Source organism: Podarcis erhardii, assembly GCF_964252035.2.
Source record: "Podarcis erhardii genome assembly, chromosome: 6".
Lineage (NCBI taxonomy): Eukaryota > Metazoa > Chordata > Lepidosauria > Squamata > Lacertidae > Podarcis > Podarcis erhardii.
This window is the reverse complement of record NC_138510.1, coordinates 724,059-750,669: the sequence shown is the minus strand read 5'-3', so window position 1 is coordinate 750,669 and position 26,611 is coordinate 724,059. Positions and strand designations below refer to the sequence as shown.

Below are 26,611 nucleotides of genomic sequence, written 5' to 3'. Positions count from 1 at the left end.
AAAGTGGGCACAGGACATTGGGTATAATATCATGTTTGAGGAATGGGAAAGGTTGTGGACTACTGGGTTGAACTTCACTGCATGTAATGCTTTGAAGGAAAATGTAATGAAAATGATATATAGATGGTACATGACCCCAGTTAAACTTGCCAAAATATACCATTTGTCTGATAATAAATGCTGGAAATGTAAAGGAAATGAAGGAACATTCTTTCACCTCTGGTGGACGTGCCCTAGAGTGAAGGCTTTCTGGGAAATGATATATAATGAGCTGAAAAAGGTATTTAAGTATACCTTCCCCAAGAAACCAGAGGCCTTCCTTCTGGGTATTGTCGGCCAGAGGGTGATAAAGAAGGACAGAACTTTTTTCCTGTATGCAACAACGGCAGCAAGGATACTCGTCGCTAAGCACTGGAAAACCCACTGGAAGAATGGCAGATGCAACTGATAGACTATATGGAATTGGCTGAGATGACTGGCAGAATCCGAGACCTGGGAGAGGAGAAGGTTGAAGAAGATTGGAAGAAATTCAAGATTTATTTACAAAAATACTGTAATTTGGTTGAATGTTAAGAAGGATGCTAGATCATAAATAATTCGGCACCACTAAATTAGATGGAATTAGGAAGATAAGCGAGATTGAAGAAAATATAAACTTTTTGGAGAAGTGTTAGGTTATTTTTTCAATTTGTGGGATACAAGAATGTAAACAAGATGATAAATTGCTGGCAAAACTTACGGTGATGAAAGTGGGAGCGGGAGATGTGAGGGAGTCCAAAGAAGCTATGAAACTATGTCATGATATATGTTATATTGTTTATTATTTTTTCATTTGTATTTAAAAAATCTCAATAAATATCTATAAAATAAAAATAAAAATATAAGGAATCATTTCAAATCGGCCACCACTGAAATAGTGCCGAGGGCAACACAGCAGCCGTGTTTAGCCCCAGCCAACCTCAGAGACCCCCTCAAGTCACGCAGCTGGAAATTCCTGATAAGTCGCCCTCTCTGAACCAGCTTGATCAATGGCTGTTGAATGGCCTAACTGACCAGTGAAAAGAGCAGGTATCCATGTATAAATGAAGCAGGTCTTTGACAATGGATTCTGTAGGCAAGGTATTCCTTATTTCAAAAGGATGACAGCCCATTGTTGGGTATTGCCAGGCATCTTGAGTGACAGACTTGTCAGGATGTTGTAGACTGCCTTTGTTCTGGGCTCACCATCGCCTTGCAAGGGAGGGGGGGGGGAGGGAGACTCTTGCAACAGACCAAGGGAGATCAGCAGCTTGTTTTGCTACCTTGGCATCCTCCATTTATGTCTCTAAATCCACAGTGGACCTCGAGGGTACCTGTGAAAGCCAACCCGAGTTTCCTCACAACACGCTCCTCTACACCCCTGGCACAGGTGCCCACGTGTACCTGGCACAGGAAAGGGCCGCTGAGCACGGACAGGGCACCCTTCTGCCCTCTACCTACCTGGCAGCAATGTCTCGGAAGGGGCCTGGGAAGGGGCTGTGACAGCTCCCGGCCCTTGCCTTGCCTGGCGGCTGCATCCTCCACATCTGGTGGCCGTGACCTTGTCCCCAGAGGACTCGGTGCCACCGCCCTGATCATGAGCATGCTGTGCGCCAATCCGGCTTTATTAGATAATGGCCTGTAATCTAGGCGCAAGCCCCGCTTCCCCAACACAGCTGGAGCTGGCCCTAATGCCGTCGCCCCCAGCACCTGCTATAATGCCAGGGCACAGCTGGAGCCGACCGGCCAGGCAGGAACCACAGCTGGGGTGCCCTACATTTCCAGGATCCTGGGGGCACCAGCACCCTCCCCACGGCGCTCAAGCAGAACACCTGCAACAAGAAGCCCCCTGTCCAGCTTCCTGCCCCCGAAATGGGCCACGCTCCGCCCCCCTTGGTTCCCTGATCTGAAACCCCTTTGCCCATTCAGTCCACAGCGAGGAGAGGCCAGGCTGTGGGGTTGCAGGAAGACGGGGAACTTTCTCACAGACTGTTACCCTGACTGGCAGGCTGCTCACCCGTCCTGCAAGAATGAGAAGCTGCCTGTGTCCTCCTGCAGAAGTTGGGTGGGTCACCAACCTGCCCCCCCCCCCCGGAAGATAATCAGTATAATGCAAAATGGCCCTCTTTAAAGCCCCAGATTAGCTGTTATAATCCCATGTAAACAACTGCCAAGCGACGGGCTCAGGGAGACAGCGGTTGTACTGGAGGGAGAGTTACACGGGATTTAGCCTGTTCACCAGTTGGTTAATTCCAGGGGTGGGGGAAAGGGGGGGGCGATGGCTGGCCAGAGTCAAGGTCACCTGAGCAGGTGGCAAAGACAAAGGGAGGAGGGGGAAGGAGGAGGAAGAGGCAGCGCCAACACAGATCTCGCTTCCAGGCAGTCCTGTGCCTTTATTGAGAGGCGCCGTCAAGGCCAGCAAAGCAAACCCCACACCATGGGGGAAGGCGCCCCCCCCAGGCCTACAGTTGGGGCTCAAGCACCCACAGCTTCAAGTTCAGCCACTGGCAGGCAGGCAGGCAGGTGGGGGCAGCTGGGCCTGCCAGGCCCCAGGGAGCAGCTCCTTCCGAGAAGCAAGGGCACACTGAGCGTTCCTGGTCGTGGCGCGAAGGCACAATCCAGACAGGGTGCTGATCCTGTTTGCCAATGCAGCCAGGCCCCCTCTCATCCCCCGTAGAGCCAAGAGGAAGCAGAGGTCCATGCTTGGGGGGGGGGTAGGGGAAGGATGAGGTCCCCCTTGCTAGTCTCCCAGCGTGATGATGTCATAGTGGACCCCCGGCTGGAGCTCGTGGATCTGGTCCGCTGCGCAGTCTGTGCTGAACGGGCCCTGCGCTTGGGCCATGGCGGCATCAGCCACCGCTAGAGAGAGAGAGAGATGGGTAGGAAACAGGTAAGAAGAAGCTGCGTTGGGGGAGAATAAAAAAATTCCTTCCAGTAGCACCTTAAAGACCAACTAAGTTAGTTCTTGGTATGAGCTTGTGCATGCACACGAAAGCTCATACCAAGAACTAACTTAGTTGGTCTTTAAGGTGCTACTGGAAGGAATTTTTTTATTTTGTTTTGACTATGGCAGACCAACACGGCTACCTATCTGTAACTGCGTTGGGAGATCAGTGAAACCAGGGGCAGGAGGGGGCAGCTGAGCAAGAGGCAGAATGTGCCCCCCCCCAGCCCAAATTCTGCAACTTGTGCAAACTAAACAGGCTCCATTTGCATTCTTGCTCCATGAGTTGATTGGACGAAGCTGGCCCCTTCCAGATAATGTGGACCACAACTCCCATCGTCCCTGACCCCTGGTCCTGCTAGCCTGGGTTGATGGGAGTTGTAGTCTAACAGCAGCAGGGGACCCACGTTTGAGAGACACGGGCAGAGGATGTGCAGCCCCCCTTCCCCCCTCCCTGTACCCACCTGTCACTGCAGAATGGGCTGCGGCCTCCAGCTGAGCTTGCGTGAGGAGCTGCTGTCCTGGTGACACGGGGACATACTGGATCTGTGGAGGAAGAAGCGGGCAGGGTGGGCAGCAGCCCTGGGAGGCATCGCCCCAGCCCCATTCCCTTGCCCCACCCCATAAGCTTCCAAACCCTCCTGCTGAAAACACGTGGAGTGGGAAGAGGGCCTGCCAAATGCCCCCTCTCTCCTACCTGGGGCTCCTGCATGAACTGACCGCTTTGCTCGTACTGGATGTGGGTGATCTGGCCGTCCTGCAGCTGGAAAAGAGAGACGGGGGGGGTGTGGGATAGAGAAAGGTGGGTTGATCTGTTGAGCAGGGGGCAGGGAGAGGAAGGAAGGAATGAAGGAAGGCAACTGCTCCCTGGGTCTCACCTGGATGTGATGTGTCCCGGGCAGAACCACGTACTCCTGGGGCAGGAGGTGCTGAACGCCATCCTGGGTGATGATGTACTGGACCTGGAAGGGAAGGTGTGGTGCTCAGGTGGGAGCGCTATGAGGAATTATGACAAAGCAATGAAAGCATTGCTTTGACTGGGTTTGAGTCATTGACATGATTTCTGATCAAATCCCACAAGCCTCTGCATCTCTGCTGAATTCCTTCCAGTAGCACCTTAGAGACCAGTTTGTTACTGGTATGAGTTTTCGTGTGCATGCACACTTCTTCAGATACACTTCGCATGCACACGAAAGCTCATACCAGTAACAAACTGAGTTGGTCTCTAAGGTGCTACTGGAAGGATTTTTTTTATTTTGTTTCGACTGCAAGCAGGATGCGAGCCCAAGAGCCCTCTCTCCTCCTGGGGTGCCCAGAAATGGGCATTGCTGCCTCTGGCCGTGGAGGCAGAACAGGGCCATCGAGAGCCCTCTCCTTCGCGAATTTAATCAAAGCCTCTTTCAAAGGCTGCTGGCCGCCCCTGCCTCCTGCAAGAGTGAGTTCCACAGTTTAACTGTGCGCTGCGTGAAGAAGAATGCCCTGAGGCATCCTGAGTTTCTGCCAGGCCAGCTCTGCCCCCCCCCCCCACTGCCACTGCCCTACCTGGTTCTCTGCCGTCACCAAGTGCTGCACCATCTGTCCGTCTGCCGTCGTCACGATCTCCTGGATGTAGGCGGCATCCTCCTGAGAAGAGTCACAAGGGGGTTCAGCTCTGGGCCCCAAGACCCACCACTGCCGCCCCACGCCCAGATTCACATGCGATGGAGATGCAGGCCGCAGAAGCCTGGAGGGAGGGGACCCGGGACTCTGGCCTGCTTGTCCCCCTCACCTGGCCAGGGATGCTCTGCTCCTGTGTCATGAGGATGCGCTCCTGCCCCAGGGCCTGCGGGAGCCTCTCTGGAGCCAGGACAGCCTGTCCGGACTGCAGGGTCGCTGTTGGGGGGGGAGGGGGGGGGGGAGAGAGAGAGAGAGAGAGAGAGAGAGCGCGCGCGCGCGCGCTCTGGTGAGTGCGGTTGGCAGGCATACCGCTGCCGTCTTCACACGTGCAAGAGGCTGCAAGTTCCCCAAATGTTTGGGGGGTCGCCGTCCCCTTGATTCCACAAACTCACTCCCGGTGCCCCCTGGAAAGCACTATTCAGAAGAGTGCGAAGGAATGCAAAAAAACCCCAAATCAAGCATGGTAGATATTTGTATGCATTCTGACTAACGGCAAAGTCAGGGTGAAGGAAACACGTACACAGCTGCTTGCCAAACAGGTGCAGTCTCTCACCTACCACAGGGGTACATTAACTAATTTATTAGAAAAGCAATAGCTGTTGCCAATTATGGGGCATCCTGTGACAACTCAGAACTATAAATGTGTCCATCTGTGACCAAAGGAAATAGACTTGAAAGTGAAAAGAGCAGTAAAACTTTAAATACAAAGCAGGGAAGGTGTTTCAATCAAGGCTCTAGCCTGCTCAATCCTATGTAGGCGATGGATGTGCTTGGAGGGGGGCCCTCCAGTGCCCCCCCCCACTGCCCCTTGCCTCTTAGCACCCCTCTAGGTAACCCCAATTGGGGAACTAGTGGTCTCAGCTGTGCACAGCGCCATTTTGCATTTCTGCCCCCCCCCCCCGGCCCCCAATTTGGGACTCTTGAGAGGAGCAGAGACGCGCCCTTTGCCCGCCCTGTGGCCGATGGGCAGCAGGGAGAGGAAGGGAGGCGGAGTCTCTGCTCTGCTCACTCTGCAGCATGGCCAGGGCCTCGTCGTCGCTGTTCAGGATGATGGTCTGGGAGGCGCTGGGGGCCAGCTCAGGCGCCTGCTTCCCCCCTTCTGCGCTGTGCAGCCTCTGCATGTGGAATTTCAGGTGCCCGTTGCGGTTGAACCTGTGGAGGAGAGAACAGTGGAGAGACTGAGGTGGGGAGCTGGACTCCCTGCTCCCCTAGGGTGGCTCTGCTGTGTGAAGGGAAATGCCCCCCCCCATGCTGGCAGCAGCGGCCTCGCCCACCTCTGCCCGCAGACGTGGCAAGCGAAGGGCTTCTCGTTGGTGTGCGTCAGGGTGTGGCGCCGGAGGTCCTTCTTGTTCTTAGAGGCAAAGCTGCAGTGCTGGCACTTGTGGGGTCTGAGGCTGGCGTGCTGCTCCATGTGGCTCTGGTTTGGGAGGGGGGAGAAGGGAGAAACCAGGTCAGGGGCCTCGGGCATCGGAGGAGGAAGGGAGCAGAGAGAGAAGCCCGGGGGCCCCTCCTCCTCGCCCTCCCCTGGGGCAGCTCCCTAAATCAACTCCCACAATTCAGATGAGTCACCTGCTCAGCCACTCTCCCCCCAGGAAAGAGCCCTCCCCAAATCTTTTTCTTAAAAAAATAGTTTTTATTAGGAATTTCAACATAACAATTTACCAAAAACACATCGTCCTCATTCCCCCCCATTTCCCCCTCCCCCCTAAAAAAGAAAAACCTCCCTCAGCTCCTCTCTCCGGCATTTCAGCACATGTTATTCTCTGCATATTATAAAATTGTAAAGATCCTTAATTTATCTATCTATATGTTACCAATAAAAAGTTTGTGCATGTTTTTCAAACCCTGCCAAGGAGCCCAGTTCATTTTGTTGTTTCTTTAAGTACTTCGTAAATGGTTCCCATTCTTCTTAAAATTCACAGTTGTCCTTATCACGCAGTTTATGTGTCAACTTCGCCAATTCTGCATAGTCCATCAGAGCCCTCCCCAAATCTTCTAATGCACCCCACACAGAGCAAAGTGGCCCTGAATGGGGACCTTCAGACCTTCTCTTGCGGGGGGTGGCACTGAGGGGTGACTCAGGGACACCCCAACCCCCCCCCAGCTTGGGAGCCCAGGGGCCTCTCCAACTGCAGCCTGCCCTTCTGCCTCCCCGTTGCCACCCGGGGAGAGCGGCAGTTGTGCCAGGCCTCTCTCCTCTGGCCGCAGCACTGTGGGCACTTCCCAGCCGCCTGCCCCCTCCACCTCCATTTGCAAGGGACCCCCCCCCTCCACCTACCCGGACATCGGGCCACAGAGCTGCCGTGAAAGGGCAGTCGGGGCACTTGAAGGCGCTGGGTCCGACGTGGGCACGCTTGTGGCTCTCCATCTCCGCTCGGCCCGCAAAGGTCGCCATGCAGATCTTGCAGGAGAACTTCTTGGCCGAGGGCACCTTGCCCGCCGGGGCTGCCGGCAGCTTCTTGGGGGAAGCGTCGTTGCCGGAGGCCTGCTTGGGTGCCCCCTGCCTGGTGGGAGGCCTGCCCTTGCCGGGGGCCGGTTCCTGATCGGCGGGGGCCAGCGAAACGGCCTTGTGGGCCGGCCAGGCCAGGCACTGGACCAAAGGCCAGGGGACACTGCACTGGGCCTCTGGCCGCTCCCCACTCATCTGCAGGGACAGGAGGGAGGCTGGTTAGAGCGGCACTTCCTGGACCCGGGGCTGGGCTGGGCTCCCTCCTCCCTGGGCAACAGACAGGCCCCTTCTTCCTCCTCCTCCTCCTCCTCCTCCTCACCTCCACGGTGTGCTGCTGGCTCTCTGGCGTGCTGCTGGGAGTTGTGGCATCCTTCAGGGTGCAGCTTCTGACCACCGCCTGGACGACTTCGCTGGGACTCTCCCCCTCCCTGCCAAGAGACATCAGACAAACTCATGGAGGAGCAGAGGCCTATCGATGGCCGGTGCTTCGGAAGGCCAGTTGCTGGAGGCCCCAGGAGAGGAGAGGGCTGCTCTTGTGCTCGGATCCTGCTTGTGGGTTTCCCATTGGGGGCATCTGGTTGGCCTCTGCCAGAACATGATGCTGGCCCAGGTGGGCCACTTTCCTGACCAGGAGGCTCTTAGAGAGGCAGAAGAGTGAGCCAAGGGTGGTGAGGGGGGTCTTTCAGTTACCCCAAATCTCATCTTTTGGAGGATGGATGGCGGCTAACAGATTGAGGTAGAATCCTGACAAGACAGAAGTACTGTTTTGGGGGGACAAGGGACGGGCAGGTGTGGAGGACTCCCTGGTCCGGAATGGGGCAACTGTGGCTCCGAAGGACCAGGTGCGCAGCCTGGGAGTCATTCTGGACTCACAGCTGTCCATGGAGGCGCAGGTCAATTCTGTATCCAGGGCAGCTGTTTATCAGCTCCACCTGGTACGCAGGATGACACCCTCCCTGCCTGCGGACTGTCTTGCCAGAGTGGTGCATGCTCTGGTTATCTCCTGTTTGAACTACTGCCATGTGCTCTATGTGGGGCTACCTTTGAAGGCGACTCAGAAAATCCAGAATGCAGCAGCTAGACGGGTGACTGGGAGTGGCCGCCAAGACCTTAGAACACCAGTCCTGAGAGATCTGCATTGGCTCCCAGTACATTTCTGAGCACAATTCAAAGTGTTGGCACTGACCTTGAAAGCCCTAAACAGCCTCGGTCCAGTATACCTGAAGGAGCGTCTCCACCCTCATCGTTCTGCCCAGACACTGAGGTCCAGCTCCGAGGGCCTTCTGGCGGTTCCCTCGCTGCAAGAATCAAAGCTACGGGGAACCTGGCAGAGGGCCTTCTCGGTGGTGGCGCCCGCCCTGTGGAACGCCCTCCCATCAGATGTCAAGGAAATAAACAGCTATCCTATTTTTAAAAGACATCTGAAGGCAGCCCTGTTTAGGGAAGTTTTTAATGTGTGATGTTTTATTCTGTTTTTAATCTTTTGGGAGCTGCCCAGAGTGGCTGGGGAAACCAGCCGGATGGGCACACTATAAATAATAAATTGTTGTTGTTGTTGTTGTTATTATTATTATTATTATATTATTATTATTATTAATCATGTGGATCCAGAGGAAACCCTGAAGCCACAGGGGCAGTAGGAATGCAGAGGGAGTCTTGGTCTGAGAAGGCCGTACAAGCTCCACCTTCTACCTCCCCCAATATATTTATCTCTCACCTTCCTTGCAAGAAGCTCAAAGCTCCCTCATTTAATCTCCACAACCACCCTCTGAGGTAGGTGAGGCTGAGAGGCTGCGACTGGTCCAAGTAATAAATAAAATAAATAGTAGTAATAATAATAATACTAATAATACTAATAATAATAATAATAATTTTATTATTATTTATTCCCTGCCCATCTGGCTGGGATGCCAGATGGCACGTGAGCTTCGTGTCTGAGTGGGGATTCAAACCCTTGTCTCCCAGGTCCTAGCCTGGCACTCTAAGCACTGCACCACACTGCCTCCCTTCTGCCTCGAGGCGGCCGGCTACTCTGCTCTCACCCGTAGAGCGTGCTGGTGGCCTCCTCCTCGCCTGGGGCAACGATGCTGTACTCCGTGCTGCTGCTGAAGGGGAGGGTGACTTGCTGGATCTCGGCGCCCTCCAGGGCTGCCTCCTCTGTGACGTGCAGCGTCAGCACCTTGGTCTGGGCCTCCTCCTCCTCCTCCTCTTGCTGCCCCTGGGGCTCGGAGGCCTTGGAGAAGCCGTCGGCCTTCACCACGGCCACCTGTGGGGGGGGGGTGCAGAAAGCAGCCGTGGGTCATGGCATGGCACAGCTGGAAGGGCCCACCAGGGAGCTGGGGCTTGCAAAGGCCTCCCCGGCCTCACCTCCAGGGTGCTGCTGGCGGGCAGATCCCGCTGGCTGCTCATGTTCAGCAAGAGGTCCAGCGCTGTCTGTGTGGCCAGCTCAGCAGAGCCTTCTACATCTGCGGGAGGAGCAAGAGGGAGGTCAGCTGGGCTCCTGCTCCTGACATTTCTACACCCTTAGCCAGCCACAAGGGAGGGAGGGAGGGAGGGCTTGCTTGCTTGAGAGTACAGTACGATTGCAACTTGCGCAAATTCAACAATACAGTGGTACCTCGGGATGCGAACCGGATCTGTTCCAGAGCCCCGTTCGCATCTTGAACAGAACGTAAGACGCGACTGCGCGTGTCGCCGCCTCCGTGCATGCGCGTGACGTCATTTTGACTGTCTGTGCATGCGCGAGCGGCAAAACCCAGAAGTAACACGCTCCGTTACTTCCGGGTCACCGCGGAGCGCAACCCGAAAATACTTATCCTGAAGCGTATTTATCCCGAGGTATGACTGTACAGTAGTACCTCGGTTTACGAACTTAATCCGTTCCGGAAGTCCGTTCTTAAACCAAAACCATTCTTAAACCGAGGCGCGCTTTCCCTAATGAGGCCTCCCTCTGCCAGTGCCCTTCCACAGTTCAGCTTCCGTTCTTAGACCGAGGTAAAGTTCGCAAACCGGGACACTATTTCCGAGGTCCCACTGTATGCAGTTGTAGGCAGGCTGGCTGAAATCTCACAAGTTCCACCCAAGGAAGGCAGTGATCTTGAAAGCTCTTTTGGTGCTGGGTCCTCCGACGCTGGCAGAATGGCGACGCTCAGATTGGAGACCTCCTGCTCAAACTCTGCAGGGTCCCTTCTGCGCTTCCTCTCTATCTCCCCTCCTGCTGCTCCAGGACACGCCTTCAGAAAAGGGCCAGCCACATTATCAAGGGGGTGGAGTGAGACCCCAATGTGCTGCATGTTTTTGAGACCTGTTTTTTGTATGTTTGTTTTTGGCTATACGGTCATACCTCGGGATGAATAAACTTCAGGTTGAGTGTTACTTTCAGGTTTTGCTGCTCGCGCATGCACAGACGCTCAAAATGATGTTATGTGCATGTGCGGAAGAGGCGAAACGCGACCCACACATGCGCAGACGCAGTCGCGTCTTACGTTCCTTTCAGGATGCGAACAGGGCTACGGAACCGATCCTGTTCGCATCCAGAGGTACCACTGTAACTGGTATTTGGTTGACCAATAAAATCTGACTCCCCTATGAAGAAATGTTGCAGCATTTGGGACCTTTTAGCTTTGGGGAATGGCAAGTAAGGAATGGCAACATGGCAGAAGTTTATAAAATTATTGCATGGCTTGGAACGAGTGGATAGAGGAAAGTTTCTCTCCCTCTCTCGTGACACTGGAACTTGCGGACATCCAGTGAAGCCGAATGTGGGAAGAAAAAGGAAAGTCCTTCTTCATGCAGTGCCGAGTTAAACTGTGGAACTCCCTCCCACAGGAGGCCGTGACGGCCACCAGCTTAGATGGCTTTAAAAGAGGAGGAGGAGAGGGCCACTGTTGACTACTAGCCACAGTGGCAATGATCTGCCTTCTCAGGCAAAGGCAGAAAGGCTTCTGAATCCCAGTTGTTGGAAACCACAGGAGGGGAGAGGGCTGCTGCTTGTGGGTTTCTCAGTGGGGCACCTGGCTGGCCCCTGTGAGAAGAGGACGCTGCACTCGATGGGCCCGTCCCTACCTGGCTCGTAGATGATGGTGGCTGCCTCCAGCGGCTCCTGCGTGAGGATGGGGGGCTCTGGAGCAGGCGGGGTTTGGGCAGGCTGGTAGGTGACCTGCTGGAGGGAGAAAGCGGTGAGGGCAGCTCAGAGCTGGTGGGAAGGACGGGGCAGCAGAAATGAGGTGGGGGGCGATGGCCGGGGACTCACGGGGGAGCTGGCGGGCGCTGCCTCCGCGGCCGCCTGGCCCTGGCTGTGCTGCTGCTTCAGCTCCTCAATCTGCTGGAGGGTGAAGAAGGGGCGGCGGCGGCAGGGGGGCTCCTCCGGGTGTCGCTGCACCCACTCCTCAAAGTTCTCCGCGTGGCGGCACTGGATGTGGAGGCGCAGGTTCTTCTTGTGCTTGGTGGTGAAGTGGCAGAACTCGCAGGCAAAGGGCTTCCCGCCTGCAGGGGAGACAGCAGCAGCGGGGTGAGGATGGAGCCTGCCTGGCTGGTGCCAAGGGGGGGGGGGGAGGGACAGCTTGGCAATTGGGGAGGGAGTCTGCCCCCCCCCTTTCCTTTTTGCGGGAAGCAAGATTCCCAAAAAGCCCAGTGGGACTGTTCACACACGTTGAACAGTCCTAAAGACAGAATTGCAGAGGACCCCCGGGTCCCACCCCCTGCAATGCAGGAATCTCAGCCAAAGGATCTCTGAAGGACAGCTGTCCAACCCCTGCTTAGAAACCTCCCAGGAAGAGGGCAGAGCGAGCGCCAGCCCTCTTCCTGCAATGTCCTCTCTGCCATCTCCCAGCCAAGGGGGGGGGGGGGAGGACTGGTCCTGCTGCCCCAAATCTGCCTCTGCCCTTCTTTGTGTGCCTTCTCCAAGTGAAGTCCAGGGGGAGGCCTTTTCCGCAGTGGCTCCCCATCTGTGGGTTGCTCTCCCTAGGGAGGTTCACCTGGTGCCTTCATTACACACCTGTAGGTGCCAGGTGAAAATGTTCCTCCTCAGCCAGGCCTTGCTGTTCTGGCTTCTGGGATACCTGCGCAGCCTGCATTCGCTCCATAAGACGCACACACATTTCCCCTTACTTTTTAGGAGGGAAAAAGTGAGTCTTATAGTACTTGTGCTTCTATCTTGTGAACCTAAGTAATCAATGAGATGCGATGGCGCTGCTCACCTGTGTGCTTGACGGCCATGTGGGAGAGGAGGAAGTCCTCCCGGACGGTGGCGTAAGGGCAGAGGCTGCAGCGGTAGGGCTTGTCGTGGATGTGCAGCAGCTGGTGCTTGAGGAGCAGCTTCTTGTCCTCGGAGACGTGGTCGCAGAACTCACACTTGAACCTGGAGGAGGAGGAGGAGACGGCCGTCACCGGGGCCAATGGGGGGTGGCGGCCTATGTGTACAGCTGTCGCTCCCCGTTATTCCTCCCCCCACCCCGCAAGGGCAATGCAGGGGGTGCTCACCGGCGGTTGGCCACAGGCTGGATGTGGGTCAGCAGGTGCATTTTGAAGGTGTAGCGCTTCTTGAAGGACTTCCCGCACTGCAGGAGAGAGGAAGGAAGGGCTCAGGTCATGCAGGGCAGGGGCGGAGGAAGGGGGGGGCGGTGGGGGCGGTCATGTTGGGATGCGTTGGGGGAACGGGGGCAATTGGCAAGCCCCCAGCTGGCTCCAGCCACCGGCCGGCTGCTGGGCAAACTCTGGTTCTCAGAACAGCATCTATCAGGGACTCGAGCCTCGGAAGACTTCAGAGACTGAGCACCCTCTAATCACCAGAGTGAGTAACTCTTCACAACGGAAGTGGTGGAATATGCAAGCATATTTACAGGCGTTTATTCAGCATCAGGAACAAAGGAAAAACATGTCTGCTTCCCTTTGTGTCCAAGCAAACAGCAGTATAGACAAAAGCAATATACAACGGAAGTTCCCAGCCGACTGTGCTGGAAGTAAACAGACATGTGACACACAACAACTCCACATGCCTGTTCTAAAGGTGGAACGGAACTATATCCTAACAGGTCCAACCCGGGTGTCAACACTGAGGAGGGTGACAAAATGCTGGGGGGCACTCAGCGCGGGGCCTGCAGCGCGCTTGAGCCACGCGTCTCTCCTGGGAGGGAGGCAGTGGTTTGGGCGCCCGCAGGCTCTGCGCTGCCCCAAACAGTCCACCCACTGCCTTCCCCCCCCCACAGCTGTAGGGCAGCTGAGTGGGAGGCGGCAGGCAGATTCCTCGGAGTCCCCGTGGTGCTCCCTGCCCCTATGGGCGTGCCACCCCAGGCGCCCAAGCGGCTTCCTCTGCCGCTGATGCAGGGTGGCAGCTGCGGACCTCGCCACCTGCCCCCCATGCCCAGGCACAATGCAGCAGCCAAAGAGGGCCCCCCCCCCCGCTTTGACACCCACCTTGTCACACATGTGGGGCTTCTCCGTGCTGTGCGTCTTCATGTGCTGCGTGAGCCTCTTCTGCATGGGGTAGACGCGGCTGCAGACGGGGCAGGGGAAGGAACTGCGCTTGGGGGGCTGCCCAGAGAGAGGTTACGGTATGGTCAGAACTGCCTGGCTCAGGTGAGACGCCCCCCCCCCACCCCATGAGGAGCAGCTGGCTATGCTCAGCCCAGAGAGCTGGCCCTTATTCTGGGGCTGAAGCTCCCCTCCTGGTCCTGCTCTGGACTCTGTGTGTGGCTTTGCCAAGTCACAGCCTCTCCGTTCCCAAGCAGAAGCAGCCTCCCTCGCAGGGTTGTCCATGAGGGCACACACAGCAAGGAACGCCCCCTTGGGGAGCCAAGAAAGATTCACACGCAGGAGTCAGGTGGAGGCGAAGGAGGACACTCACCGGGTCAGCTCGCTTCTTCCTAAAAACAAAAACAAAGGAAGGAAGGGAAGAAGAAGCAGGTGAGGCCACTGAGAAATCACAAAATCGTAGGGTAGGAAGGGACCCCCAGGGGACATCTAGCCCAACGCCCTGCAATGCAGGAATGTCAGCTGAAGAACCCCTGACAGGCAGCCACCCACCCCGTGACCTGGACATGGGAGGGGAGGCCCCGCTGCCACCCCTCTGCTGCCCGCCTGCGTATGCCGGGGCCCCCGAGGACACCTACTTGTCGCGATTGTGGACGGCCGAGTGGCGGATGACGTCCTTCCTGTAGACGCTGGTGTAGTCGCACTCCTCGCACTTGTAGGGCTTGCTCCCCACGTGGTTGAACATGTGCTCCTGCAAGGGGAAGGAGGAGGCTGGAGGAGCAGAGCGCCAGGCACTTCCATCTAGCTTGTTTCAGAAAGTTTATATACCACCTGATTGTTCTCATAATGTATTTTGATGCCGTGAGCAGCCCTGAGATTTTCAGCTGACAAAATTATCACCGAGAAAAATTGACAACAATATTTCTCAAAAGTTTTAGAGAAGTTAAAAGCAGCAGTAGACTAAAAGCAGATTTTATGAAATAAATATTTCGCTTTTGACCTGTGATTTCTTATTGCACTTTAAAATGGCCCATGCAAATAACTTCATTTCTTCTATATAGGTACAAGGTAAAGGTAAAGGTATATACGGCACAGAGCAGCCCCATGTGAAGGAGTTCATCTGTTACGTTAGAACCATTTTTGTAGTTCATTGTTTGTTCTGTATCATATTTTGCTACCTCAGATGAATATATATATATTTAAATATATGTTTATTACTTTTAGAAAAAACAGCAGAAAAAGTCGATTGTATGTACAAATCCATCAAAGGAAACTTAAAATGCTGCAGCTTCAACGGTGGCTGTGACTAAATGAAGTATAGATGAAGTGGCTCACACCATGGTCTTCCTAATCTTCCAATATTAAAAAATAAACCTGGGGTGGTTCTGGCTCCTTGGCCTCTCTCCACCTGCTCACTGGAGCAAATTCCCACAGGCCCCTCTCTCCGTCCCAATTCCCTCTCAGGCAGGTCTGCGGGGGATGCAGGACAGGGCCTCCTCAGCACTGGCTGATGACAAGCAACTTTGGAACTCCCCGCCTGGAGAACTCTGTCCTTGCTGTCCTCCCACCGGCAGACAGAGACTTTCGTGTTCAAACAGGCTTTAGGGAACAGATTGCTTTCAAAGAAAGGCCTTGCGCTGTGATGTTTTGATTGTACAAATTCGTTGTTCGTATGTTTTAATAGATCTTTTCTATGCAGCGGACCTGCAACTTAATGCTCGCTTGACAGAAGTGAACAGAAAATTACACAGTGCTTTATCAACTGCACTGGCTCCCAGTGGAGTACAGGGTCAGGTTTAAGGTGCTGGTTTTGACCTTAAAAGCCCTATGCAGCCTAGGACCCTTGTACCAACTGGACAGCCTCTCCTGGTCTGCCCCGCAGAGGACCTTAAGGTCCACAAATGACAACACTTTGGAGGTCCCGAGCCTCAAGGAGGTTAGATTGGTCTCAACTAGGGCCAGGGACTTTTCAGTACTGGCCCTGACTTGGTGGAATGCTCTGTCCCAAGAGACCAGGGCCTTGCGGGCCTTGACATCTTTCTCCAGCGCCTGCAAGACAGAGCTCTTCCGCCTGGCCTTTGGTCTGGACTCAGTCTGACCCTTATGTTTCCCTTCCCTTATGGTTTTGATCTATGGGCTATTTTTAAAATAAGGCTGCATATTAAATTGTATTTTAACCTGTATTTTAAATTGTGTGGTTTCCCCCCCCTACTATGATTTTACTGTAATTTTACTGTTAGCCGCCCTGAGCCCAGCTCTGGCCGGGGAGGGCGGGGTATAAATAAATTTTATTATTATTATTATTATTACTATTATTATTACTACTACTACTATTATTATTATTATTATTATTATTATTATTATTATTATTTATTACAGGCAGATGGGGAAAAGAAAATGAATACCTAAACGTCCCCTGCTCTCCATTTATTTGTCTTCCTCCCACCTGCTCAGTGGCGTTTAGGAGGAGACGGGAGAAGGGAGGAGGCGGCCAGCAGCTCACCTTGAGGGACGACCAGCGCCGAGAGCGGTAGTTGCACTGCAGACAGCGGAAGAGCTGGGGGTCTCCGGCCTCGTGCGAGTTCACGTGGAAGCGCAGGTCCTCGGGCGTCAGGAAGCGGGAGCCGCAGATCCGGCACAGGTAGGGACGCATCAAGGGCTTGGCTGACTTGTAACAGTACCTGCGGCGTGACATCACAGGGGCGCTCAGCGCAGAGAGCCCAGCCCCACGGAGGCCCCAGGGTCTCTTGCAGGGAGCCCCACGGAACCAGCCCCGCCTGCCGTCCCCACCAATCACCTTCGCCCGATGTACTTGCGGTATTTCTTGCCCAGGAAGCGGTGGCAGGGACGGCCGCGCCGGCGGGGGAGAGCTTCCAGCTTCTCGCAGGAGGAAGGGTCCCTGTTTTCGGAGTCGGACTGGCTCACGGCCTGCTCCCCGTGGCTTTCGCCCCCCACAGGCACTTGGTCCGAGGAGCTGGCCGCCTCGGGGCCTTGGGGGTCGCCCTGGGGGAGGCCCTGGGATGAGACCACGGGCTCTGTGTCGCCACCTGCCCAAGGGAAACAGTCAGTCAGCTTAGTTGGGGGGGGGGGGAAGGAAGGGGAGGGGGCCTGAAGCCACAGCAAGCGCAAAGCCAATCCAGGAACACCATTGTGCGAATTGGGGGAGGGGAAGGAAAAGAGAGCATAAAAAACCAGGACGAGAACTATTTAGCATGAAGAAATCTGTTTAGCCTGGAGAAGAGAAGACTGACAGGTGTCAAAGGAACCATCTTCAAATATGTGATGGGCTGTCCCACGGGAGTGTCATTGAATTCTGCTCCTATTGATCCAGAGCAGAGCTCCAACATATACAGTTGGCAGAGGAAAAACCTAAACACGTTGCAGGATTCCCCAAAAATAGACCAGAGGGAATGAATATTTCATCCAGCAGAGCTTTACTGCTACTGAAGGCAAATGAGCACAATGGTTAGAAGTCCAATACATTCAGGATTGGCCCTGTCTGTAAGAAGTCCAGTTGCAGCAGACTTCACTTAAGCTTACAATAACTTATAAGTCTAAGCTTTAATGCTACATGCTATACAGAACAGCACACCAGAAAGAAAACAGGTAGAAAGAGAAAGTGAAGCCTAGACTCCTTCTGGCCTTATTATGATGGTCAGCATGACCCTGACAGAAGAGATAACCAGTTTACATCAGCTGCACTCAGCTTCTCTGAAGGAATAACCCAAACATCATGACCCTTCTGCTTGTTTCTTTCACAAAGAAAAGCTTCCAGAACCTTCTTGAACTAATTGGAATAGGAAAGATCTCTACACATCAGATCAATACTTTCTGCACCAAGAAATGCAAACTGACAGGGAGATGGAGCAAACTTGTTCTCTGATGTCCCAGGGGACCCTCTCCATGTCTTTGCTTGGTGCCATTGCCTTGCTCCCCTCGCGACTCGACCCACAGCGGGCAGAGGGGGATCTGAGCGAGGCTCCCTCAAAGGCAGCAAGCTCTGCCAACCTCCTACCAGCAGCTGAGTAGAAGAAACTGCCCTACTGTGAAACACACTTATTTGCAAGAACGCCTATTTGCTTGTGAGTAGTCCCACCGAACTCCAATGGGGCGCCAAAGCATCCCCTGGAGAATCTGAAAACCTCCGTTTCTTTCTTTCCTTTTCCCTCCAAATAATCTTTATTAGTTTTCCGGCTACATACTCCACATACACATAATGTGTTGCATTTTACATTTATACATGCTCCTAAGCGATAAAATTATATGTGATATAAAAAACCAGAAGAAGGAAGGAGGGAAGTCAGCGCTGAAAGCCTCCGTTTCTGATATGCAGCCAGCAACTGGAAGTGTTTCACTTTGGCCCTAAATCTGGCAATGACGTGGAAAATGGAGAATCCGCCATGCCGTGCAGGTGGGGCTGACCTTGCCCCTCGGAGCGCACCTCTGTGTGCATTTCCGCACCCTCTCCCTGCTCTGCCACCACTGCTTACCCTCTGGCTGAGGGACCACCTCCAGGCAGGGGAACTTGCGGGGCCGTCCCGGCCGCCGGCGCAGCCGCTCCTCGCTGGACGTGGGCACAGGGCGGCTGCTGGTCTTGGGCAGGCGCCCTCGGGGCTCGTCCTCCGCTGGGTTGTAATCGCTGTCCCCTGCGGAAGAGTGGCAAAGGCAGGCCCAGGTGAGCGGGGCGGGGGAGCCGGGGGAGGGGCTGCAGCTAGGGGGTTGCGTGAGAAATACCTTCAGGGTCATCGATAGCCCCTGCGTCCACAATGTCATCTTCCTCCTCGTCCTCTGCTTCTTCTGCCTTCCTCTTTTCCGGGGCCTTGGGCACAGGAGCCCCCTTCCGGGGGCGCCCTTTCTTCACACCGGGGGCTGACGCTAGTGGGGAGGAAACAGCACGATTCAGTCCATATATATTTACATATATATATATATATATATATATATATATATATATATATATGCAGGTTTTGGTGTCCTCGGGTGTCTTCCCGTGTAAAAGTTGGGGTGTCTAGGCGACGTTTCGACGAGGTCTCACTCGTCATCTTCAGGCTGGTGCTTTCGGCTTCTTGTTACTGGAACAGAGCAGGATCTCAGTGTTTGAGTTCCTATAAATACTGTAGAGGGGGTGTGGTGTATAGCCTCCAATGTTCTGGGCAGAGAGGAAGTTCCCAGGCTAGTGTGCCTTTTCTTCTTTTGTTCCTTAATTACTTGAGAGATATCTTGAGTGATTTCTTGAGTGATATCCTGAGTACCACTTAGGTGGGTCATTAGGTGTGGATTAGTTGTTAAAGTCTTTGTGTCTTGACCTCTTGAACTTTGTGAAGAGTTTTCCTGAGAAGATGGCTGTACTGTACTTAGTTGTGCTCTGGCTTGGCTTCGTGTATAGGGGCGAGCTGTGGTTTTGTGGCTTGTGTCAGCCAGATCTGTGTAGGGATTGCAGGGGGGTGCAGCATCCGGAGGTGCCACCATGGATTGGCTACTGGATGGTGTCTGTAATTCATCTGTGGAGAGGGTCTGGGTTTGGGTCTGGTGTGGTTGATTGGTGTTGGCGTTCTGTGTGCCTCTGGATCTGGTGTCAGTTTTTGTGGGGAGGGCTAATTTCCAGATGTCTGGCAAGCGGGATGTGTCGTCACGCTTGTTCATGTTGTGAGGGTGTTTCTCTATCTCGATGGCTTCCATGATTATTCTCTTGTGGTGATGTTCCGTGTTAAAGAGCAATTTGGAATCTGCAAAATTAATTTCGTGTCCTGTTTCTTTCATGTGTTGGAAAAGAGAGGAAGTTTTTTCTTCTTTTTTGACGGCATTCTTGTGTTCTGCGATACGTGCATTTATTCGTCTGTTTGTTTGTCCAATGTACGTGGCTGGGCAGACTTTGCAGGGTATTTCATAGATCCCTTGGTTTTCCAACTGGATTTTATCCTTGGGGTTTCTGAGGATATTGGCTATTTTTTGGTTGGTGCAAAAGGCTGTTTTGATATTGTGTTTATGGAGGATTTTGCTAATTTTATCTGTAGTGCCCTTGATATAAGGAAGGAGGGCCATGCCATTGTTTTCTTCTGTGTCTTGGTTTTTGGGGGGTGTTTCCTTTTGGATTAGCTTCGTAATCCTGTTTTGCTGGTATCCATTGGCAATTAACACGTTTGAGAGATTCTGTAACTCAGTTGTCAAGTGGTCTTTGTCAGCCAGGCGTTTGGTTCTGGAGATGAGAGTCTTGGCTACGGAGTTTATTTGTGCAGGGTGGTGGTGTGATTGTGCATGTAAGTAGCGGTTGGTGTGTGTTTTTTTCCGGTAGATAGTGTGTCCTAGGGAGCCATCAGGTTTTTTGTAGATTAGGACGTCAAGGAAGGGAAGTTGGTTGTTGGCTTCTATTTCCATAGTGAATTGTATTTTGGGGTGTAAGTTGTTGAGATGTGTGAGGAAGCTATCCAGTTTTTCTTTCCCGTGTGGCCAAATTACAAAGGTGTCGTCAACATATCTGAGCCAAAGTTTGGGTTTGTGTTCTGACTTGTCTAAAGCATTGGTTTCAAAGTGTTCCATGTACAGGTTTGCGATGACCGGTGAGAGTTGTGATCCCATAGGTGCTCCTTCTATCTGTTTGTATCTTTGTCCATTGTGGATGAAGTACGTGTTGGTTAGGCAGTGGTTGGTCAGGTCCAAGATGTATTCGGGGGGATTGTATTTGTTTTGAATAGCTGTCAAGGCTTCATTAATGGGCACTTGTGTGAAGAGAGATACAACATCGAAGCTCACAAGTAGGTCATTAGGATGTAGGTTTTGCTTCTTGATTGTTTCTATGAACTGGAAGGAGTTTGGTACGTGTGAAGAGATGGATTCTGCATAGGGCTGAAGTTGCTTGGCGAGAAATTTAGCGAGATTTTGTAGAGGTGAGCCTATGGAGCTGACTATTGGTCTGAGTGGTGTTCCAGAGCACAACTAAGTACAGTACAGCCAGAGCACAACTAAGTACAGTACAGCCATCTTCTCAGGAAAACTCTTCACAAAGTTCAAGAGGTCAAGACACAAAGACTTTAACAACTAATCCACACCTAATGACCCACCTAAGTGGTACTCAGGATATCACTCAAGAAATCACTCAAGATATCTCTCAAGTAATTAAGGAACAAAAGAAGAAAAGGCACACTAGCCTGGGAACTTCCTCTCTGCCCAGAACATTGGAGGCTATACACCACACCCCCTCTACAGTATTTATAGGAACTCAAACACTGAGATCCTGCTCTGTTCCAGTAACAAGAAGCCGAAAGCACCAGCCTGAAGATGACGAGTGAGACCTCGTCGAAACGTCGCCTAGACACCCCAACTTTTACACGGGAAGACACCCGAGGACACCAAAACCTGCATTCCTGTACCCGTGAAAATCTACGAAAGCATATATATATATATATATATATATATATATATATATATATAAGTTTTCAAATATTACATTACAATACAAACGTACCAAAGCCAACACCATTTCCTCCCCATCCCCCCATACATTTGCATTTCTATTTCCTCAATCCATCATATTATTCTTTTCTCCCTCATCCCACTTCCCTCTGCCCCCACTCGATTTCCTCCAGATTATACAATTTACAATAATCTTTGCATTCTACAATCTTCTCAAATCATCTATATATTCTTATTCTCTTTCCTTACTAATTTTTCTTCCGCCCAGTACTCCACATTTTAATCTATTAGTATATCTTTTTTTGAGCAATATTTGTCATATATTCATCAAAACATTTTCACTCCTTTTTAAATTTTTGATTTGGATTGAGTCCATATATTGTGCCCCTGCCATCTCTCCCATTGTACAGCAGCTTGACTTGCAAGCAGCAGAGTTGAGAAAAGGATCCCTGGCCTGGAGGAACTGGAGAGGGAAAGGTATTTCCCCCCTCTCTCATGACGCTGGACCTTGTGGATGCCCAATAGTACTGTACATTGGAAGACTCTGGATGGATGGAAGTCCTTCTTCATGCAGAGTAAAACTATGGAACTCCCTCTCGCAGGAGGCAGTGAAGACCACCGCCTTGGAGGGTTTTAAAAGAGGATTTGTCAATTGATGGAGGAGAAGGAGAGGGCTACCGAGGGCTCCTAGCCAGGATGGCTCTGCTCTGCCTCCAGGGTGAGAGGCAGCGGCGCTTCTGAATGCCAGTTACTGGAAACCACAGCAGGGATAGTTATGCGCTTGTGCTCAAATCCTGCTTCAGGATTTCCAAAGGAGGCATCTGTTTGGCCACTGTGAAAACAGGACGCTGGACTAGATGGGCCATTGGCCTGATCCAGGCAGGCTCTTCTTATGTTCTTATACTGCCCTGTTTGTGCCACAGAACCTCCCCTCCCTCTCATATTGCTAACCCTCGCCCTCCCCCCTAGGCTCCCAAAAGTTGACTGCACACAAACTACAGAAGCTGATGGTGCAGAGCCAGAGTTCTCTTGGCAAGCCTGCGCAAGAGCCGACTCCATGCCCTCGTGCACCAATCCTGCCTTGCCCTCGGGGTCCCTTCCAACTCTCTGAGTCTACAAACCGCTCCAAAACTCCACTCCGCCCCTGGAGCTTGACGAGCCCCGGCCGAGCCCGACGCACCTGGCTGGAAGTGGCGCTCCCTCATGTGCTGGAAGAGGACCCTCTTTGAGGCGCTCTTGTGCTGACACATCTTGCATTTGAACTGCTGCACCACGACCACCTCCATCAGCTCCTCCAGGCTCTCCAGGTCGGGTTCCTCCGACTGGTCCAGCGGCTCCGGCTGCTCCAGCAGCTCCAGGGGCCCAGGGTGCTCCACGCACGTCGAGGTGGGGCCGTCCGCAAGGGCTTCCACGGCCAAGCTGCGGGCCAGGGCAGAGCTGGCCATGTGGGATATCACAGGGGCCCCTGCGGCAAAGGGAGCGAGTGCAGGGGCCAGGTCAAGGGAGAGCTCCTCCCAACACCCTCCCTCCTCTCTGGGCTGGCCAGGAGGGAGCCCTCAGGCCACCGCAGTTCATGAGCGGCAGAGGCTGAGGCTGCCTCCGCATTCTGCTCCCGGCCGGAGAGGAAGGAAGCAAGGCAGGTAGACCACAACCAGCTGGAGCCAGTGAGGTGTAGCGGTTAAGAGTGTCGGGCTAGGACCTGGGAGAGGGTTTGAATCCCCCACTCGGCCAACCTCACAGGGTTGTTGTGGGGATCACACGAGGAGGGGGAGAATCGCGTATGCCACCTTGAGCTCCTTGGAGAAAAGGGTGGGAGAGGAAGGCAAAGAAATGGATGCGTAAGACCCTTTCCTTACCATCATCTGGTCCCTGCAGGATGAGGTACTGGGTGGTTTGGGCCCCACCATCCTCCTCACTTGTCACAGCAATGCACCCTGAACCAGGGAATAAAGAGAACCAGCGTCAGCTCCTGCACAAATGGCACATTTGGGGGTGCCTCCTAAGAACGGCTGTGAGAAGCGACTTCCAGAGTCTGTTTGCTTCCCCCGACTCCCTCTGCACCCTCCCACCATGGACTCCCCGCCCACAGCCCTCTGCCTGCTCACGCTGAATGATGTCTGGCCCAATGGTGGACTCTATGATCTTGTCAATGGTGGCACTCAGATCCGAGGAGGTGGAGGCTGTGGAGTTGGAGACGACGGGGGCTCCTTCCGCGAGGACGCTGGAGTGAACGAGGCCCTGGGGAGACTGGGAGACCAGGACGGACTGGCTGACGGTGGAGACGCTGGACACCAGGGTGGACTGCGCAATGGAGGAGGAGTCCGGCAGGTAGGCCCTGGGCAAGGCCTCCGTGCTGGAGCTGCTCTCCGGTACTTCGGCCTGCGAGGCAGAGAGGGGGAAGAAACAGAGGCTGGAACTCGACTCAGAGGTGGCAGAGAGAGGAACGTGGTGGACGCTCCTTCATAGCAGGATTTGAAGAACAATTTAGGTGGCCATATGTCAGAGACTCTTTAGTTGCAATTCCTGCATTGCAAGGGGGTTGGACTGGATGAGTCCCTTTCCAACTCTACACAAATAAATAAAGGCAAGTCCATCATTCCACGAGGAAAGGCAAGAGGAGACTTCCTTCTAGCCTCTCATTCTTCCACCTGGTCAGACTTGCTATCTTCCGCTCTTGCGGAATGGGCCTGGCCTGCTGTGTCCCCCACCCTGGAAGAAAGCCTGGCCCCAAAGAGGCAAAAGAGACTTGGTCCGTACCAGAGAGATCCCTCCACTGTCCGAGCTCTGGCCGACCCCGGATTCATCTGCCTCCGAGAGGGTGACGGGCACCGAGGCAGCATCGCTGCTGTCTGCAGACATGGTCTCTGAGGTCTCCATGCCCAGGCCGCTCTCGGAGGGCTCCTCTTGCTGCCCCAGCCGAGGGGCAGCATCGCTGCTGCTCTCCACTTCATTTTCTGCTTCCATGGCCAAGTCTGGAAAAGCAGAGCGTGTGTGTCATGGTGGGAAGAAACCCCAATCTTCAGTCGCCCCCTACTGGGATGTGGCACTTGACACTGCCCATTAGTGAAAGGTGGAACGAGAAACAGAAGCTTCTGACTGCAAAAGAGGAGTGTTCATGCAACAGCACCTCCCCACCAAAAAAAAATCAGGAATGGAATCAATGCTACCTGAAGGAGCGTCTCCACCTCCATCCTTCTGCCCAGCCACTGAGGTCCAGCTCCGAGGGCCTTCTGGCGGTTCCCTCGCTATGAGAAGCCAAGTTACAGGGAACCAGGCAGAGGGCCTTCTCGGTAGTGGCACCTGCCCTGTGGAACACCCTCCCATCAGATGTCAAAGAGAAAAATAACTATCAAACTTTTAGAAGACATCTGAAGGCAGCCCTCTTTAGGGAAGCTTTTAATGTTTAATCGGTTATTGTATTTTAGTGTTCTGTTGGAAGCCGCCCAGAGTTGCTGGGGAAACCCAGCCAGATGGGCGGGGTATAAATAAATTATTATTATTATTGTTTGTTTGTTTGTTTGTTGTTGTTGTTGTTGTTATTTTATAATCCATGCCAGCTCTTTCCAAGTCATATTTCTGAAGCTCTCTTGCAAACCCAGCACCCAGGCCAGTTCAACACTCTTTGGTTGCACCATCTTGCCCCCCTCATGACAACCCCAGGAACTGTCTTGCCTGTCCATTGCATGGTACATATTAGTGGCACATACCTGAATGGGGATATCCCAACTACAGCCAGAGCCAGATACAATTCCTCTAACTGTGCTTGAGTGAGGCCAGAAAGCGACCAACATCTAGGGCACCTCAGACTAGGCAAGGAGAGAGAAGAGAGGAGACAGTAAACCTAAGGCTTTTAGAAGAGGACTTAAAGAAAATAAGGCTACCAAGGGCTACTAGTCATGATGGCTGGATCAGAGGGACCTGGGATCAGAGGTCATATGCCAGCTGCTGGGAATGAGATCCTGCCTGTGGGGCCTCCCAGAAGAGGCATCTTCCTGGCCATGAAGGGGCACCTGGCTGCCACTTTAAAAGCAAAATGCTGGGATAGATTGATCCAGCTGCAAGGCTCACTGTGTTCCATAACACAGCTTCATACAATCGGGCTTATCTCTGAACCTGGATGGCTTCAAAGACACAAGACGTGCACCAAATTCCAGGTTCTTTGTTCCATCAGGGAACCAAAGATGAAAGCAGCAAGCAACTAGTGTATCCCCTAATCTCTAATGAGATATATTGGCAGCAGGAAGGTAACTAATATTCAAATGACAATCTCATTACTTTGCCACCTCCAGAGGAGGGGGCAGTGGCAGAGAAGGGTTTTTGTCCTGAGTAGGAGTTGGGAGGTGTTGCAGGAATTTATGTATAGGTTGGGGGGGGGGGTTGCCCCTCCAGCAGATATCATGCACATGCAGCCCACTGCCAAAACCAGCACAATCGCTTTTGTGACTTATGTGGTTTGTCCCCACAAAACACTTCGGCGCAGTTTCTTCCTATCTATTCCAAGGGCCTTTGCTGCACGATACCAAGTGTAAGAATTCACTGATCAATGAATCTATGTACTGGCTCACTGGGAAAACTTCAGAAATTCATCTAGACATGTGAGCTCAGCTGCTCAGCAGCCCCTCTGCCTGAGTAATAATTCCTGGCATCCTGATACCCGAGTGCCAGACAGGTAGCCATTCCAGAAATAACAAACCCAGATGAAGACAAAACAGTGTGATGAACTTTGCTGGGAAACAGGGAAATGTAAATGTCTCTTTTGTTCCACTTGATGGGTGTTTGGTGGAGGGCAAGGGGAACCATGGGGCAGGGTCCAGGATGCTCAGATTCCTGCCACCAGACCTCCCCTTTCATGATGTAACTGTGATGTAGTTTTTTGGGGGGTGTAACATGGGGATGAGCAGCTAATAAAAGTTGGGTTCTCCTTTGTTGGGGGCTTCCATCTTGTTCCACCTGGTGGCAGGTGGGAGTCCTGTTGCCACAGTCTTCAATCAAGACCAAGCTGACTGGCTGCTGTTTTGCTCTGGTATTCCTGGCTGGCGTCCTTCTTTTTTTGTCCAAGGGAGCCCTCAGATTTCTCGGTTAACAGAGGCCAACCATTCCCCCTGCTGGGGGGCTGGGGGGTGGCATGGATACCAGATGCGATTCCTGCATCTCAGGGGGTTGGACTAGATGACCCTGGGGGTCCCCTGCAGCCCTAGGATTCCAGAGGAGGCAGCTGAGCCCAGGGAGCGGGAGGGCTGGGGGCCTGCAAGCGCCGCCTGGTCGCCCATCGGGCAGGGATGGAGAGATTCTCCCACAATGCACCTGGAGAGGCCAGGGCGCCCCCGCCTCCCTCTGCCCGCCTCCCCTTTTCCCATTGGCCCAGCGCCCTGGCGTGACGTGCGTGCGGGGGGGGGGGCTGCCGCGCTCTGCCTTCCCTCCCGCGGGGCCTTGTCCGAGGCGGGCTGCCCTCGGCGCTGCCTGAGCCCCCGCCCGCCGCCATCTTGCGCCAGGCCCCCTCCCTCGCCCGCCGCCCGGAGACCCGCCCAGGCGCGCCGGGGACCCTCCGCGCCGCCGCAGCCTCCTTACCGCCGGGGGCCTCTCGCAGACGCCCCGCCGCCCCTCAGCCGCCCGCTCCCTCCGGCCCGGCACCCGCCAGGCCGCCATCGCCGCTTCCCTCGCCC

The 26,611-nt window shown here is 53.7% G+C and overlaps 1 protein-coding gene across 2 annotated transcripts; it reads right to left on the bottom strand.

The window, feature by feature from the left end:
* Positions 1-2,387: 2,387 nt before the first annotated feature.
* ZNF335 (zinc finger protein 335) lies at positions 2,388-26,611 on the bottom strand. 2 transcript variants are annotated; one of them, XM_081867512.1, is made up of 29 exons: positions 26,517-26,611; positions 24,656-24,754; positions 23,706-23,920; positions 23,054-23,327; positions 22,805-22,882; positions 22,129-22,413; positions 18,273-18,413; positions 18,029-18,184; positions 16,336-16,585; positions 16,042-16,219; positions 14,177-14,289; positions 13,912-13,930; positions 13,482-13,598; positions 12,549-12,625; positions 12,266-12,426; positions 11,320-11,552; positions 11,133-11,229; positions 9,435-9,532; positions 9,110-9,333; positions 7,387-7,495; positions 6,897-7,262; positions 5,893-6,035; positions 5,628-5,770; positions 4,731-4,834; positions 4,505-4,585; positions 3,841-3,924; positions 3,660-3,725; positions 3,427-3,508; positions 2,388-2,877 (listed from the first exon to the last, which is right to left on the bottom strand). In XM_081867512.1, the coding sequence occupies exons 3-29, from the start codon at positions 23,910-23,912 to the stop codon at positions 2,759-2,761; spliced, it is 4,005 nt and encodes a 1,334-aa protein (XP_081723638.1). In that variant the 5' UTR covers positions 23,913-23,920; positions 24,656-24,754; positions 26,517-26,611; the 3' UTR covers positions 2,388-2,758. The 2 variants fall into 2 exon arrangements, with proteins under 2 accessions (XP_081723638.1, XP_081723639.1); XM_081867513.1 differs by having other exon boundaries at positions 11,133-11,226.

Coding starts and splice junctions, on each gene's coding strand:
- ZNF335 (XM_081867512.1), bottom strand. CDS start 23,912: ATGGAAGCAGAAAATGAAGTGGAGAGCAGCAGCGATGCTGCCCCTCGG. Junction 11,553..12,265: donor CATGGCCGTCAAGCACACAG/GTGAGCAGCGCC, acceptor TCTCCCCTGCAG/GCGGGAAGCCCTTTGCCTGC. Junction 7,263..7,386: donor GCCAGCAGCACACCGTGGAG/GTGAGGAGGAGG, acceptor CTGTCCCTGCAG/ATGAGTGGGGAGCGGCCAGA.